This window comes from Megalops cyprinoides, chromosome 19, assembly GCF_013368585.1.
Source record: "Megalops cyprinoides isolate fMegCyp1 chromosome 19, fMegCyp1.pri, whole genome shotgun sequence".
Classification (NCBI taxonomy): Eukaryota; Metazoa; Chordata; class Actinopteri; order Elopiformes; family Megalopidae; genus Megalops; species Megalops cyprinoides.
The window spans coordinates 3,701,891-3,715,203 of record NC_050601.1 but is presented as its reverse complement, the minus strand read 5'-3'; the positions used below and the strand labels follow the sequence as shown (position 1 = coordinate 3,715,203).

Here is a 13,313-nt window from a genome sequence, read left to right as displayed (position 1 = left end):
CGATGTCTTCAAACTTTAACGATGCGCATAGGGAAAAGAACGCACGCTTTATCATATATTCTGCTTAAATCCTGTGTCAGCCGGGAAACGTTGAACGGCTGAGGGCCATGTGATGTTTTCTGTTGTTCAAGCTTGAAAAGTGCGCTGTTCGCCGTTCGCTGTCTGGTGTCCCTTTGTTTCAGTGCCGTCCACGTGTACAGTAGCAGTGTCGATTATGCAAACGATGTCATGCTATGGAAATAAAAATAATTAGAATGGAAATCAAGGACAGGAATATGCATTAATGTTCTGCGTTTTATCTCGCCGCCCTGTCTGCTGTTGGCAGGGATGGTGCTACATTGCAGAGGATCTGTGGGCTGCACGGGAGACATTTTCCTCAGAAGCCATCTCTGTTCCGTCCTAATCGCTTTAAAACGGGAAATGATGAAAACAGAGAGGCCTCCCTCCTGTCTCAGAATGAGAGGTAGTTCGTGGGCGGTTTCACACGCGCATGCCGAGGTTCTCCCCTGTCTTTGAGTTCTGGGGTATGTGCGGCCATCCAGCCATGGTTTGATGTTGAATTGTGGACAAAATGAGCTTTTTCCATTTGGATTGTGGGCTCCATGTCACCAAATGTAACTCCCTGAATGAATACTGACCCCGTGGGCAGGTTTTTGTGATTTGTTGTTGACTGGAGTCTTTTGAATTGTAAAAATGACTATAGCGCAGGCACCACACAAATCAATGGTCAATATGTTATACACGAATGCATTAATTATTCAGTCAATATTTTTGGAAATGGTAAGAATGGAAGTGGCATCAATTCCTACTGAGCTTTTGGTAGGAAAAGTGGGGCAGTCCACACTGCTCTGATGAGATGATGTGTCATATATTCCTCCTGAACGACAGTGCGATAAACACGCTCTCGAACAGAGCCTGGACGTCAGGTTCTGGAAATAGCTGTGGATTTTTCAGTGTGGACATGACTGTTACACAGCGCCAGATGTGGTCACACTGGGTGTCTCATGCCCTTTTGCTGATTCTGTATTACATTACATTATTGTTGTTTAGCTGATGGTCTTATCCACAGCGACTTACATAGGTTACAGTTTTAACCATTTATACAGCTGGATTTACTGAGGCAATTGTGGGTTAAGTACCTTGCCCAAGGGTAGAGCAGCAGTGCCCCAGTGGTGAATCAAGCCAGCAGTCTTTCGGTTACGAGCTCTGCTCCTTACCGCTACGCCACACAGCTGCACAAAAACAAAGCCAAAGGAACAACATAATCTTGATGATTTTTACCAAAATAGACCAGAAATAAGGCAGCAATTTAATGTGTGTTCAGACAGCTGGTTTTACAGAGACAAGGAGGCGAGATTCGGCCTACTCGCATCCCAGACAAATATAAGAAATCGGTTGCCAGGTGCAGTGTTTCTGCCAAAAAAAAAAAAAAAACAAAAAACAAAAAAGCCTACTCCCTCAGAGAGGCATGGTTTGCAGTGCTTTTACTGAGGCTCTCAGAGCCCGGGCTGTCTGATCGCTGAGTGGCTGCAGGTGGCTTGGCTGTGTGGTGGGGGGGGCTGCTGTCCGTGGTGCTGGGACCCGCCCAGATCTTCCTCTCCTCCTCCTCCACACCGGGGGGACTGACCAGGCAGAGGCCAGCTGCAGGTAAGCATAGAGGCTGCCCTCTCCGCTTCTGCGTGGCCCTTTCCGGCACCACAGCGACCTCAGTGACACAGTGTCCGTGCCCACATGAATACTGGGGTTCTCTCTGGAGGGTGTCTGCGGCTCTTATTTTGATTAGGATGTACAGTGCACAACTTATTGAATAGAATTCCACCTGCTCTAAAATATATTATGCAATATAAATATTAACTGCATGTATGAAATGACAGAAGTATATACATAATACATCTTGACTTCATAATGACTTCTTCAAAAGAGGACCCAAAAGAATATAACAAAGACTAACAGGAGCAGGAGAGTGGAAGTATCAGAGATGCACGACAAGTCAAAAGTTTGGACACACTTTTCTTTCTTCTTTCTTCTTTTTATTATTTTATTTCTTTCTTTTTGCTATTTTATTTTAGAATAACAGTAAAGACATCAAAATAATTTGTGAAATAACACAAATGGAATTATGCAATGACAAAAAAGTGTTATAAACAAATATATTTTAGATTGTTCATCAATAGTTTTTTTTGGGGGAATAAATTCATAGGCATCAACTTCAACTTTTTATATTTGTCTAAGAAACAAATTTCAAGTGTTTGAGCATAATTCTTCAGGTCAAAATGTCTTTGCACGTTTCCCCATTATATTAATCAGCTGTGTTCAGACCTTTGACTGGTACTATATGTCCATGCAGACAGCTGCAGACATGGCAGTCTCTTTTAACGCCAGTGTATATCAGGAGGACAGTTCAGAAAAGGGCCAATGAGCAGCCACTAGCCTGTCTAAGCACAAGACATGTAGCGCTCAATCACAGCTCAGAAACAAACCACTGAAAGGCTGTTCTGCTGAAACTGTTTTCAGAACACAGTTTAAATAGGAAAAGATAGCTCCTTTGGCATTTGTTCTATGCAAAACTCTTATGTTATCTTTATTAATAATATTCATAAAGATTGTCTGTGTGATTCAGTTTAGTGAATCAGACCCAGGTCTTTTTTGGTAACAGTGCATGTGTGCAGTGTGCTTTTCAGATACCGCTTACTGTTTGACTCTCTTCCCTGATAGAACACCATTGAGAATATCTTGTACATTATGTGAAAATGTGTGCATGAAAAAAGACTTTAGAAGAGAAGCCACCAGGGGGGTTTGTTTGTGTTTTCGAAGAAGATGAAGCTTTCGGGGTGACATATGATTATGTAGGTCATTGCACTCCACCAAGGAAAACATTTTTGAGGTTGCATTTTCATGTTGGAATCAGAAAATTGGGGAAAACCTTTTTGTGGTCTTCTTTCATCCACACTTGTAACAAGTTACATGCTGTATTGGGTGGTCTATTGGAAACTGGAGAATCAAAGTAGGCACATACTGTTCACATGAACAGTAAAACGTGACCATGTGTTTCCTCTTGAATGAGGCACAGTTGCTGATTTCATCTCAAAGAAATTGTTAATCAGCAATTTAAGATGTTTGAGGGGTGTTGAATGCGTCCAAAGGTACTGTGCTACCCCATTTTTTGTGTTCACTCAATGAGTGGTTATGAATTATTCAAGTATAGATTATGTGATGCAAGTGAAATGATGGTGTGCACACTCAACAAGGCTCAATGGGTGAAGTACTCAAAACAAATTAAGACACAGAGTGCGCGGATTCATATTCTAAAGCAAGAAATCGAAGGCACTGAGTCCATGCGTGTGTGCGTAACTAACTAAAATGTTCGCCTATTACGCAACAATACATAACCAATACATGAAAGGAAGGTGTTTTGCTCCTTTCTTTTTGTATTTGTTCTGCTCCTTTGAATGGCGGACCCCTGGTCATTAAGAAATGATATGCAATACCACACGTGGATGTGTGCATGAATTATTCAAACCCAAATTGCAACAGGAAGCACGCTGCACGCGCATGATTGAGAGGTAGGCTGGAGATGCCCGCCATCAACGACACTGCATTTTCAACCTTTATTGGCATTGCAGAGTGTGTTGTCCAGGCCGTTGGAATCTTGAATGGGCGCTAATGAAGAGCCAGCCTTTGATGTGGCAGGGAGTGCAGTTCATTTTGTGGAGTGTTCGAATCAAAGTTGGAAGTGTGGTAGTTGCTGAGAAAACTAATTTTCTCCACTCGAATGTAGCTGATGCCATCTATGCATGTGTCAGGGACACCACTCCCCAATCTCTGCCTATCCCCAGAGATAACTTTAACCCTAACCCTAACGCTAACATTAATGCTAATGCTAACATAACTCTAACTCTCTAACTCTAACCCTTACCTTAACCAGGATATGCCCTTGTAAAACGTACATAGTGCATGTCTCTACATGTACTTCAGCATGTTTCCATGAATGTATTGTCTGTCTGTCTGTTGATTTAGCCACTGTTTGATGGCCAGAGTTTCATCATCACTTAAATTGATTTGTCGTCTATCTGCAAAATCCGGTAATGTCAAAACACTAGGCATCAAATGACAGCTACTTCCAACGGCTCCACAGTTGCAGTGTTAATGTTAGTTACAGTTACAGTGTTAAAGCAGGTCCAGGGTTAACAGTAAAGGTCACGGATCTAATTACATTCCGTCTGCTGTGAACGCTGCTACTCCTTTCCCTTTGCAGCCATACTGGTGCACGCGGTCTCTGATGGAAGAGGGTACTGAGTGCCGATATAGAACCACACAGCTGCTCCGTCACAGCATGGAGAAGCCCGGGAAGATGTCAGTGAGAGAGATCCATTTTTATGCGATATTACTTATTTATATCCTTTCGAACAGCGCTGAAAGTAGCCGCAGCTCAGGTTACAGGATAGGTCACTAAAAAAATGTCACGGGTATTTTCATCTTCCAAAACACAGAGGAAATGTATGTAGACATGGTGACTGACCACAACGCAAGGAAATACAGTACATCCCAGTCATAAAAGGCTAATGGGTACATTAGCCTTTGTTCTTCTTGCATCCTGCATTTTAGGGTCTTCTTCATGTACCCTGTGTTAACAGACTTTGTTTGCTCCCATGCAGGAACTATACAGTCTTCCAGAGGGATAAATATGATTATTATTTATAAGCTGGAACACTGTCTGTGTTGATATGCACCACCTGTTTAGGCAACTGCTATCAGCCTCTCGCGAATGATACTACAGCAAACCCCTGAGAAACTATGGGAGTGTGTATTGTATATTAAATTATGTCAATTCAATTCATTATAATTATCAAAACAAATTGAAAAATAGATTAAAAAAAAGAGATAATACTATTCCTCTCTACATTTATGTCACCTAAGCGGTAATAAAGAAGGGAAACTCATGGCTGGTGGAGTATGAAATCACATTATGTTAAAGTCTGTATTAAATGGAAGAGTCATAACCGACCAGATAAAACAAATGCGTAGCAATACAGTAACCGAAGCAAAATAATGCAATTAAGGGCACAGCGTTTTCATAATTGGTGGGTTTTTTAGAAAGTGAATAAAAAAAAAAAAAAAAAAAGTAGAAGTTGTCAGGACTCAGGCACGGACTCAGACGCGGACCACAAGTGCTCCAATTCCAGGCGTTTATTAGCAGAATCGTCAAACAAGCCGGCAGTCCAAAAACAGGCAGGGTCAAAATACCAGGTAGGCAGTCCAAGGGGAAAAACAAGGATCAAAAACAGAAACAGGCAGGGTCAAACCTTGAAGGCAGGCAGATCAGGCAATCAGGACAGGAGGGCAGGCAAAACCGATGTCGAAGAACAGGCAAGGCAAAAACCAGCAAAAATCCAAACAGGAAAAACAGGCAGGAAATGAGACAGGCAGAAACACTGAAACGATCTGGCAAACAACACAGACAGGCAGGGTAGATATAGGGCTGGGCTGATTAGGTGATGGGAGGCAGGTGTGCAGGCAGGCAGGTGGAGACAATCAGGTGGGCGGAGACAAGGCGGAGAGCGGGGCAGGGCTAGAACACAAGGAAAACAAAAGCACATGGACAGGAAAAAAAACAAAAACACAACAGCTAGGGGGCGGGAGCCCTGACAGAAGTTGTGTAAGTTGCAGTTACCTACAGACAGAAGATTGTGAGTAAAAGTAAAATCATAAGTAAAACACACACTGTACTCAAGGGGGCATTTTGGCTAGCATTTTACAGTGCTGATGCCTCTTTGTTTCAATGTCATTGTTATTGAACACTCTATTTGTGTGTAGAAATTCTCACAGTGTGGAGGAAGTTGAAGTAAATCGCTTTTTTTTTACCGCATCATTACAGAGCTGTAAACTGCGACCTCTTTCTGCTTTGTCAGCTTTTGCTATCATTTCCATTGATTCCTTCTTTGAAAGCTCTGATGATGGGCTCCCATGATGCACGCCGAATTTCTTTTCTCACGGTGTCATTAGCAGTCTGCAAGTACGGCGCCTTCTCAAAGAACCTGAGAACGCGCCCTGAAGGAAGTTCTGTCAGATGTAGCCAACCATACGTAAGCCTCTGTGTGCAGATTGCCTAACTCCGGGGAGTAAAGCGCTGTCTTTGTGCTGAGGGAGGCATATGATGAAGCTCCTGACGGGACCGGCAGGTGTTTGTGGTTCTTGTGAAATAGTGTAAGGGCCTATGGAAAGGGAGTGCACTATGAGAACAGTGGACAATGTGTCTGGCTTGAGTCATTGCCACAGGGCAGAAACTCTGAACGTTCAGCAGGCCAGCTGATTTGGGAATCTTTTGGGCATATGCGGCTCCCCTGAGTTGCAAAGGCCAGGAAGCAACAGGGTCATGGATCTATCCCATTTCTGTGATATTGAAAAGGTAATTGCATCTCAGTTGGAGATATCCAAAGCCCCCATTCCCAAACCCCCTCCCCAACCCCCCCATGACATCTGTTTTCTGGCCCTACAAAAGCTCTCATTTGCCATGCCGTTAGCTGAGTGGAGAGGCCTGTTATTTCTGCCAGCGGAAACAGGGAGTAATTCCCCAGCTAACTCTCATACAAATCCATCTATAATTACCCTGGTTCCTTTGGTCCCCCTCACAGAGACACGCTTACCCAGGGCTGCAACAGCTATAGGGCCCGTGTTTTCCTAAAGAGGGTTTTATAACCAGTAATTCAGTCCTCCGGTGGCCAGATGCAGACACAGCTTCCGGCTCCCGGAACCACCTGTTCAGCAGAGATCCCATTGCACTCCCTGAATTATCTTAATTTGTCATTAACTGATTACCAGCCCTGCGTAATTGCAAGTCGATTCATTGGCCACACATGTCTTGGTTTTGTTCAAAAGCATCAAAAACGATTCTTCATTAGGAAGAAGTTTTTGCCAGCGAGAGAGTATGATTTGTCACTGGGTGACTGTGGGCTATTAGGCGATTGGAAATACTTGAACATAAAAAACTCAGTGACGCTGTAACAAAACATAAAAATATATTTTTCATAAATATGTGTTTTAAATAAAATATTGCAAGTCTGAAATTTGTCAAGAAAGCAACTGAGAAACTAGAAAATATGAAATTGTTTGTACAGTACTTATGCTTTCGTGTCATTCATGCTGTTTCTTTTTTAGCTTTAAACTGTCGTTTTTTGACAACCTCAGAATTATTAACCACAAAAGGCCTCTGTGGTGTAATAAGAAAACATAAAAGTTTGTTTAAAAGGAGGAAACAGCACTTACACTTACAATTTCATTGCATCACAGCTCAGTATTGAACTTAAGCAGTTGCCTGTAGTTAACCCAGTCTTCTGTTATGGATTGATGTTGTGCTACGACAAACAGACTTTGGCCTTTGGCGCTACATTAGGAATGACGTTCTTCACATTAATCTTTAATTCATCTAAGGTAATTACTTTTCCTTTTCCCTTTGTGTATGCTTTGTAACTGTCCATTTCTGATTTACCTGGAATTAAGCTCGACGGCAAGCCATCCGCATCCAAATTGCATAGTTGTTGGTTAAAAGGAACGCAGCACAGAGTCTTGCAGCATTGATTGGGATGATGGTGATTAGATGAAGCCTAATCCAGTCTGGGATGGGTGGAACCTATCCCTTTTTACCTGTCGCTGTAGGAGACGGGGCTCTGCTTTTACCAGCTTCACCACCCTCCTGCTGCTTGCTCATGTCTAGAGCAGATTTTTAACGTAATTTCAAAACAGTCATAAAACAGATGGATGAAATGATTGAGGTGTGCTGTGCTTCTTGAAAAGCAGTGTATCTACGCAAGGAGAAAGTAAACACCTATTTGTTTCAGCAGAAGTCATTATGAAAATGCACAACTGCAACCAGCAGGGCTCCATTTATGCGATCAGAGACCACCTGCCAAAGATGTATGCTCCGAATGCTGTGGGTTTATTTGCTATTTGTAATCAATCAATAAAAGCAAAGAAACTAAAGCCACGCACTGGGAGCCGTTTCCTGTGTAACAAAAATAAAAATAAAATGTACAGCAATGCCAGTAAGCAGTTTTGCCTTCTACAGTTCTACTGTTAACTATGCTTTTATTGATGTTTAATCAATTGTAAAAAAAATTGTGACGTGACAAAAGGATCCTCTCTATTCTGTGAGTGTGTGACTGGTGTTTCTCCATCGTGCATGTCTGTGTTTACCACGAGTGCGAAGTATAGAATGGATGCATTTGCGTTTCTTTAGATTTAGAGTGGCACTGTTCTCGATGGACGCAGCTGTATAAAGGGAGATAAGGCACTTGGTTTGGGCCGCCTTTGTCTTTACGGAGTATAACTGTGCGGCTGGGCAGCCCACCCGTCAGCGCTGCAGATAAAACTCAGGATGGGACCTGTGTTTATCTCTCCTGTAGATATACATGCGCTTCTGACACAAACGGTCGGATTACAGTCAGGTCCTTTTGCAGGTCTGTATGCCCTGGGCTGCATATAACCTCAGGGTAAGACTGTGGTTGCATGTCATCTTTTTTTTAATGAAAATCAGCCCTCTAAATAGTGATGATGATCCCGGGAGATAATAAAACAATGCGGGAACGAAGGAATTACACACTGAGGAAATGAAGGAACATGCAATACCCCTTATCTGCTCTGATAAGCCTTTAGTACATTTGCAGCGGGTGCCATGAATGGCTTTCGGCACATGGGCCCTGAATGAACACTGCCTATCACGCCACATCACTATTTGTGTCACTTACAGAAGGGGAGGCAACATGTCCAGCAAAGCCAGGTCACAGTCAGGCAGCTGGGCACAGGGCAGGCTGTGCGGTCATGGTGTCATTAAGTGTGTGTGTGTGTGTGTGTGTGTGTGTGTGTGTGTGAGAGAGAGAGAGAGAGAGAGAGAGAGGGAGAGAGGGACAAAGAGAGAGAGGGAATGAAGACAGACAGAGATAGGGAGGAAAGACAGAGAGAATGGAGATGGAAAGAGAGAGGAGATAGAGGGAGAGAGAAGGGAAGTGAGAGGAGAGAGAAGAGATGGAGAGAGAAGATAGGGAGAGACAGAGGGAAAGTGAGAGGAGAGAGAGAGAGAGAGAGAGAGAGAGAGAGAGAGAGAGGAAATTGAGAGCGAGGAGATTGTGTGTGTGTGAGAGGGGGGGATCCTGACACCTCTCATGTATCCTAAAAGTTGCTATCCTGACACCTCATCCTAAACCATCTGAGGAGAAAGTGAGAGAGAGAAGCTCTTTTTATCTTTGACCTTACCCATCATTAGAGAAGAAAGCAGTGAAACACAAACTGTAAAACAAAAATGTCAGTAAACATGATGGTAAAAATAGTAACAGTATGTTAGCACAACAGTGCATTAGCAACAGTACAGTAGCACGTGTCATGACACGTTGGGACACAGCTGAGTCATGACATGGCATCATCCCTCGTGTCTCTTGGGGTCCCGGGCACAGAGCTGTGAGCTGTGAACCCGGTCTACACGGCACAGACACCCGGTCTGAAACATAACCACACGTCTGTGGTCTGAAACCTGCATCCATATCTGCCCCTTCCTTCCCCCTCTCTCCCTGACCTGTTGCTGCTGCTGCCACCGTCCCTGTGGGGATCTCGCCTGGCACACTGAGACCCGAGCAAAGAGGAGCTGAGAATATGCTTTACAGCCTTTGGGGTGGCATGACTGGAGAGTGAGCTCACCCCCCCCCGACATTCCTTCTCATATAAATTGTACATTGGCTCTTGAGTCATTGATAAGGGGGATCTCCAAGCTGATTGTAATTGATTGTAATGGTAGCACTTACACTGATGATGATGATGACGATGATGATGATTTCAAATGCAATCTAAGGCCTGCTGAGCCAGTTGAAGTAATCCTGTGGGGCCTGTTTATGCTAATGCAGGCTGAGAGAGTATTGTTCCTGTGGTCACATACTCTGCTCCCTCATTGCAGGGAGTAAGCTTGTGTGTGTGTGTGTGTGTGTGTGTGTGTGTGTGTGTGTGTGTGTGTGCGCGTACGCACATGTGATTTTGTGGGAGAGAGAGAGAGAGAAGTTAGTAGTGTTATTGCTGGGAACATTGTGTCTCTCTAATATTAATGGTTATTCTCTCCCTGGAGGGCATGCTGTCGTAGCAAATGTCACAGTTAGTTTTCACCCTGTGGATGCAGGAGAATGTTTCACTGACAATGCCCATGCTTTTCAAAATCACAAGTCCTGAGCGCTGCGGGAAATGGAACTGAACAGAGACCGGCACTATTACAGAAAAGCACACCTGTGCTGTTTTTGACAAAAAGAGCAAAACTGCAAGTGCAAAACACAATAACGACAGCTACCAGCAGCTATCAGTCTGTGAAGTGGCCATTTCAGGGGGAAAAAAAAGTCTGACACTTGTATTGTGAGGGGATCAAAATAAATTTCTCAGTCTGTTTTCAATTCTGTAAACACGCATCTGCTTTACACACATTTAAGCTTTTGTATAAAATAACAGGAAAAAAAAAACACATATCTACACAAATTGAGGGAAGTTCAGGTAATTGAATGTAAAAAAATGAATAAATGTAAATGTAATTGCAGCCTAATGTTGTCATTTTTTACCAAGCTATTAGTCCTTTATCCTGAACTGTAAAAAAAAGAAAAAAACAGTATTTGCAGGAAAATAAAAAGATGCCTTTTCATCAGCCCTCAGTGGTGCTCCACTGCACCCTCTATGCCCTGGTTTCCTGCTCTTCAGCTACCTTCAGAAATGGATCCTTTTCTTTAGATAAATTCTTTAGATAAATGGTAATGCAACATCACGAGCGAAGCGTGGGGCTGTGGCATTTGCATCCCGTCTCCCTCCGCTACTCTGTGAGGAAGCGACGGAGCACAGTTTTCGTGACCTTTCTCCCCCTCCTCTCCCCTCTCCACCCCCTCTCCACCTCCTCTCCACCCCCTCTCCATCCCCCAAAGAGCTCCCAGATTGCAGCCACCCAGCTCTCCGTAACACTGCAGGCTTCCAGTTTCCGTCAGTTTCACATTATCCATATTTTATCGCGGAATAAATTGAAACCTTTTTTTTGGTCCTCTCTCTGCCTCTCAAAGACTTTGGACTCCCCCTGTGAGCTGACCCCTCCTGATGACCCTGGATCTCCCTAACACCCCCCGCCGCCCCTCCCACCCCAGTCGCTGTCCCCGGGAGGGTGGCGGTCCGACACGGCCGTCCGCCTCACGGGAACAGACGTCATCGTTCGGGCTCTGTTGACTATTCAGGACTTCCTGTTTGCACAGCTGGCAGCGTCGCCTGTTCTACAGGCGTGAACTCAAACACCGGGGACCGAGACGAGTGTCCCTCCAGCCGCCGGTTTCGCTGCGATTGCGCTGGCCGGCTTCCAGGAGCAGCGAGAGAGAGAGAGAGAGAGAGAGAGAGCGGCTTGGCCCTTTTTTCAGCCCACACGAGTGCAACATGAGTAATCTTTTCCCCTCTGTCCATGCGGCGTCGCTTGGAGCACCGGCTCTGAAAAAGTAGAAGGAGAAACAAAGCATCCCGTCTCTGTTGCCCTGGAAACTGTCGGGCACAACACGTCTCGGCCAGTTGAGGCCAGCGTGTTTGGGACTGTAGCCTCAGCATGTCACAGCAATGTCATTTTCTTCTGTAGTCTTTGTATAACAACACTGCCAGATGAGCTTCTGACAAGGGAGCACAAAGCCTGAATTGTCGAGGGACTGAGTGATTGACTGATTCTCTGGTGTTGGAAGTTGCTCTGGATAAGAGCATCTGCTAAATGAAGGCAATGTAATGTCATTGGTTGATTGATTGGTTTACATAAGCACTGCTTCACACACAGCGGTATCATCACCAGTCTGAAAATGGTTTGGCGGAAAGTAGCATAATTCCCGCACTCATGTCAATGAAAAGTGGTTAAAAGTGGCCACGCCACACCTATCTGAAAGGCACTGTATGGTGTTAGGGCACGCCAGGTGGGCTTTAAGTCTGAGTGGCATGGGACAGGAGCCTTCTGCACCTGTTGGTCAGTTTCCTTAGAAACAGCATCGTTAGGACCAGCTCTGGCAAGACAACCAGAAGGAAATTATCTCTGGTTACATCCCCAGACTGCACTGTGTAATGTCCAGCAGGGACATTTGTGAGATTCAGAAGCCCCATTGCTTATGAGAGGCAGCTTTGCCTGCACTAACACCCCCCTAGTCTTACCTCACTGATGTGACCATGAGTGGGTCTTGAATCTCCCACAGAAACACAGTATCTACTGTACCTTGCCTGTGAATACCCCCTAGTCTTATAGAAAGGAAGATTTGGTGAATCCCAACATATTACATTTCATTACATTATCGTCATTTAACAGACACTCTTATCTAGAGTGATTTACATAGGTTGCAGTATGTACGTGTTATCCACTTATACACCTGTATGTTTACTGAGGCAATTCTGGGTTAAGTACCTTGCACAGTGGTACAGCAGCAATGCCCCAGGGAGGAATTGAACCAGCAGCCTTTCAGTTATGAGACCTGCTCCTTCTCGCTATGCCACGCCGGGGGCCCATATGCCAGTGATTGTCTCAACAGAAAGCTGAATGGGACCCCACTGCAGTTGTTGTTCCGGGAGTCCTACCCTGGTTTGCCTTGTATTGATTGGCTCCAGCAGTAGCGCTTCTGCGGGCAGCTCGTGTTATGTACCAAATCCAAAGGGGATCTTCCTGCCAGCCGGTGCCCTGGCACAAAGACACACACGAAAGCCAGACAGGAACAGGGCAGTGAATACATCACGCCTGATTTTGACGTCTGTCTCTGAGGGCCGACAGGTTTTTTTTCAGGGGGGTTATTTTCCCATTGAAAAAGATGAAGCTCAGCCTCTTGAACGTAATTGCAAAGGCAGGGGCCGGAGATGTCTCTCTGTGTTTACTGTTAGCAATGATTGTATGCTCCATGCAGTGCATGGTATGTGGTATAGCATAGCCACGAGGAAATATAGGCCTCTTTTTTTTCTTGTGCGGGTTATGGGATGGTTTCAGCTGTTATTGTAAATGACAGCTCTGTGTGCTAACCCCCTTGGGAAAAGCAATGCAAAGCACTGTGTCATTCAGTCTCCAAGGTGGGAGAGTAGCCTGATTGTGTCACCTGGGACACCATTTCATCGCCACCACAGCCACACAGCAGGGCCAGTCTAACACAGAAAGCAGCCCATAAGATCTAAACTTATGCCTCACGACCTCATCACAGACAGGCGGAGAGCAGCGTGCTCTGATTGCCACACTACCGCAGGCGTGCTGGGTCGTAACCATCTCATTTCAGCTCCGTTACTGCCCTGGGATTCATCCTATGGTTAGGAAAATA

The 13,313-nt window shown here is 44.7% G+C and overlaps 1 protein-coding gene across 1 annotated transcript in view; it reads right to left on the bottom strand.

Moving 5' to 3' along the window:
- Positions 1–11,209, bottom strand: part of LOC118794524 (somatostatin receptor type 5-like) — a 30,834-nt gene extending 19,625 nt beyond the window's left edge. The window contains exon 1 of the mRNA XM_036552782.1: positions 11,143–11,209. Within this exon, the coding sequence (XP_036408675.1) occupies positions 11,143–11,209 (67 nt within the window). The remainder of the gene's footprint in view (positions 1–11,142) is intronic.
- Positions 11,210–13,313: the final 2,104 nt, after the last annotated feature.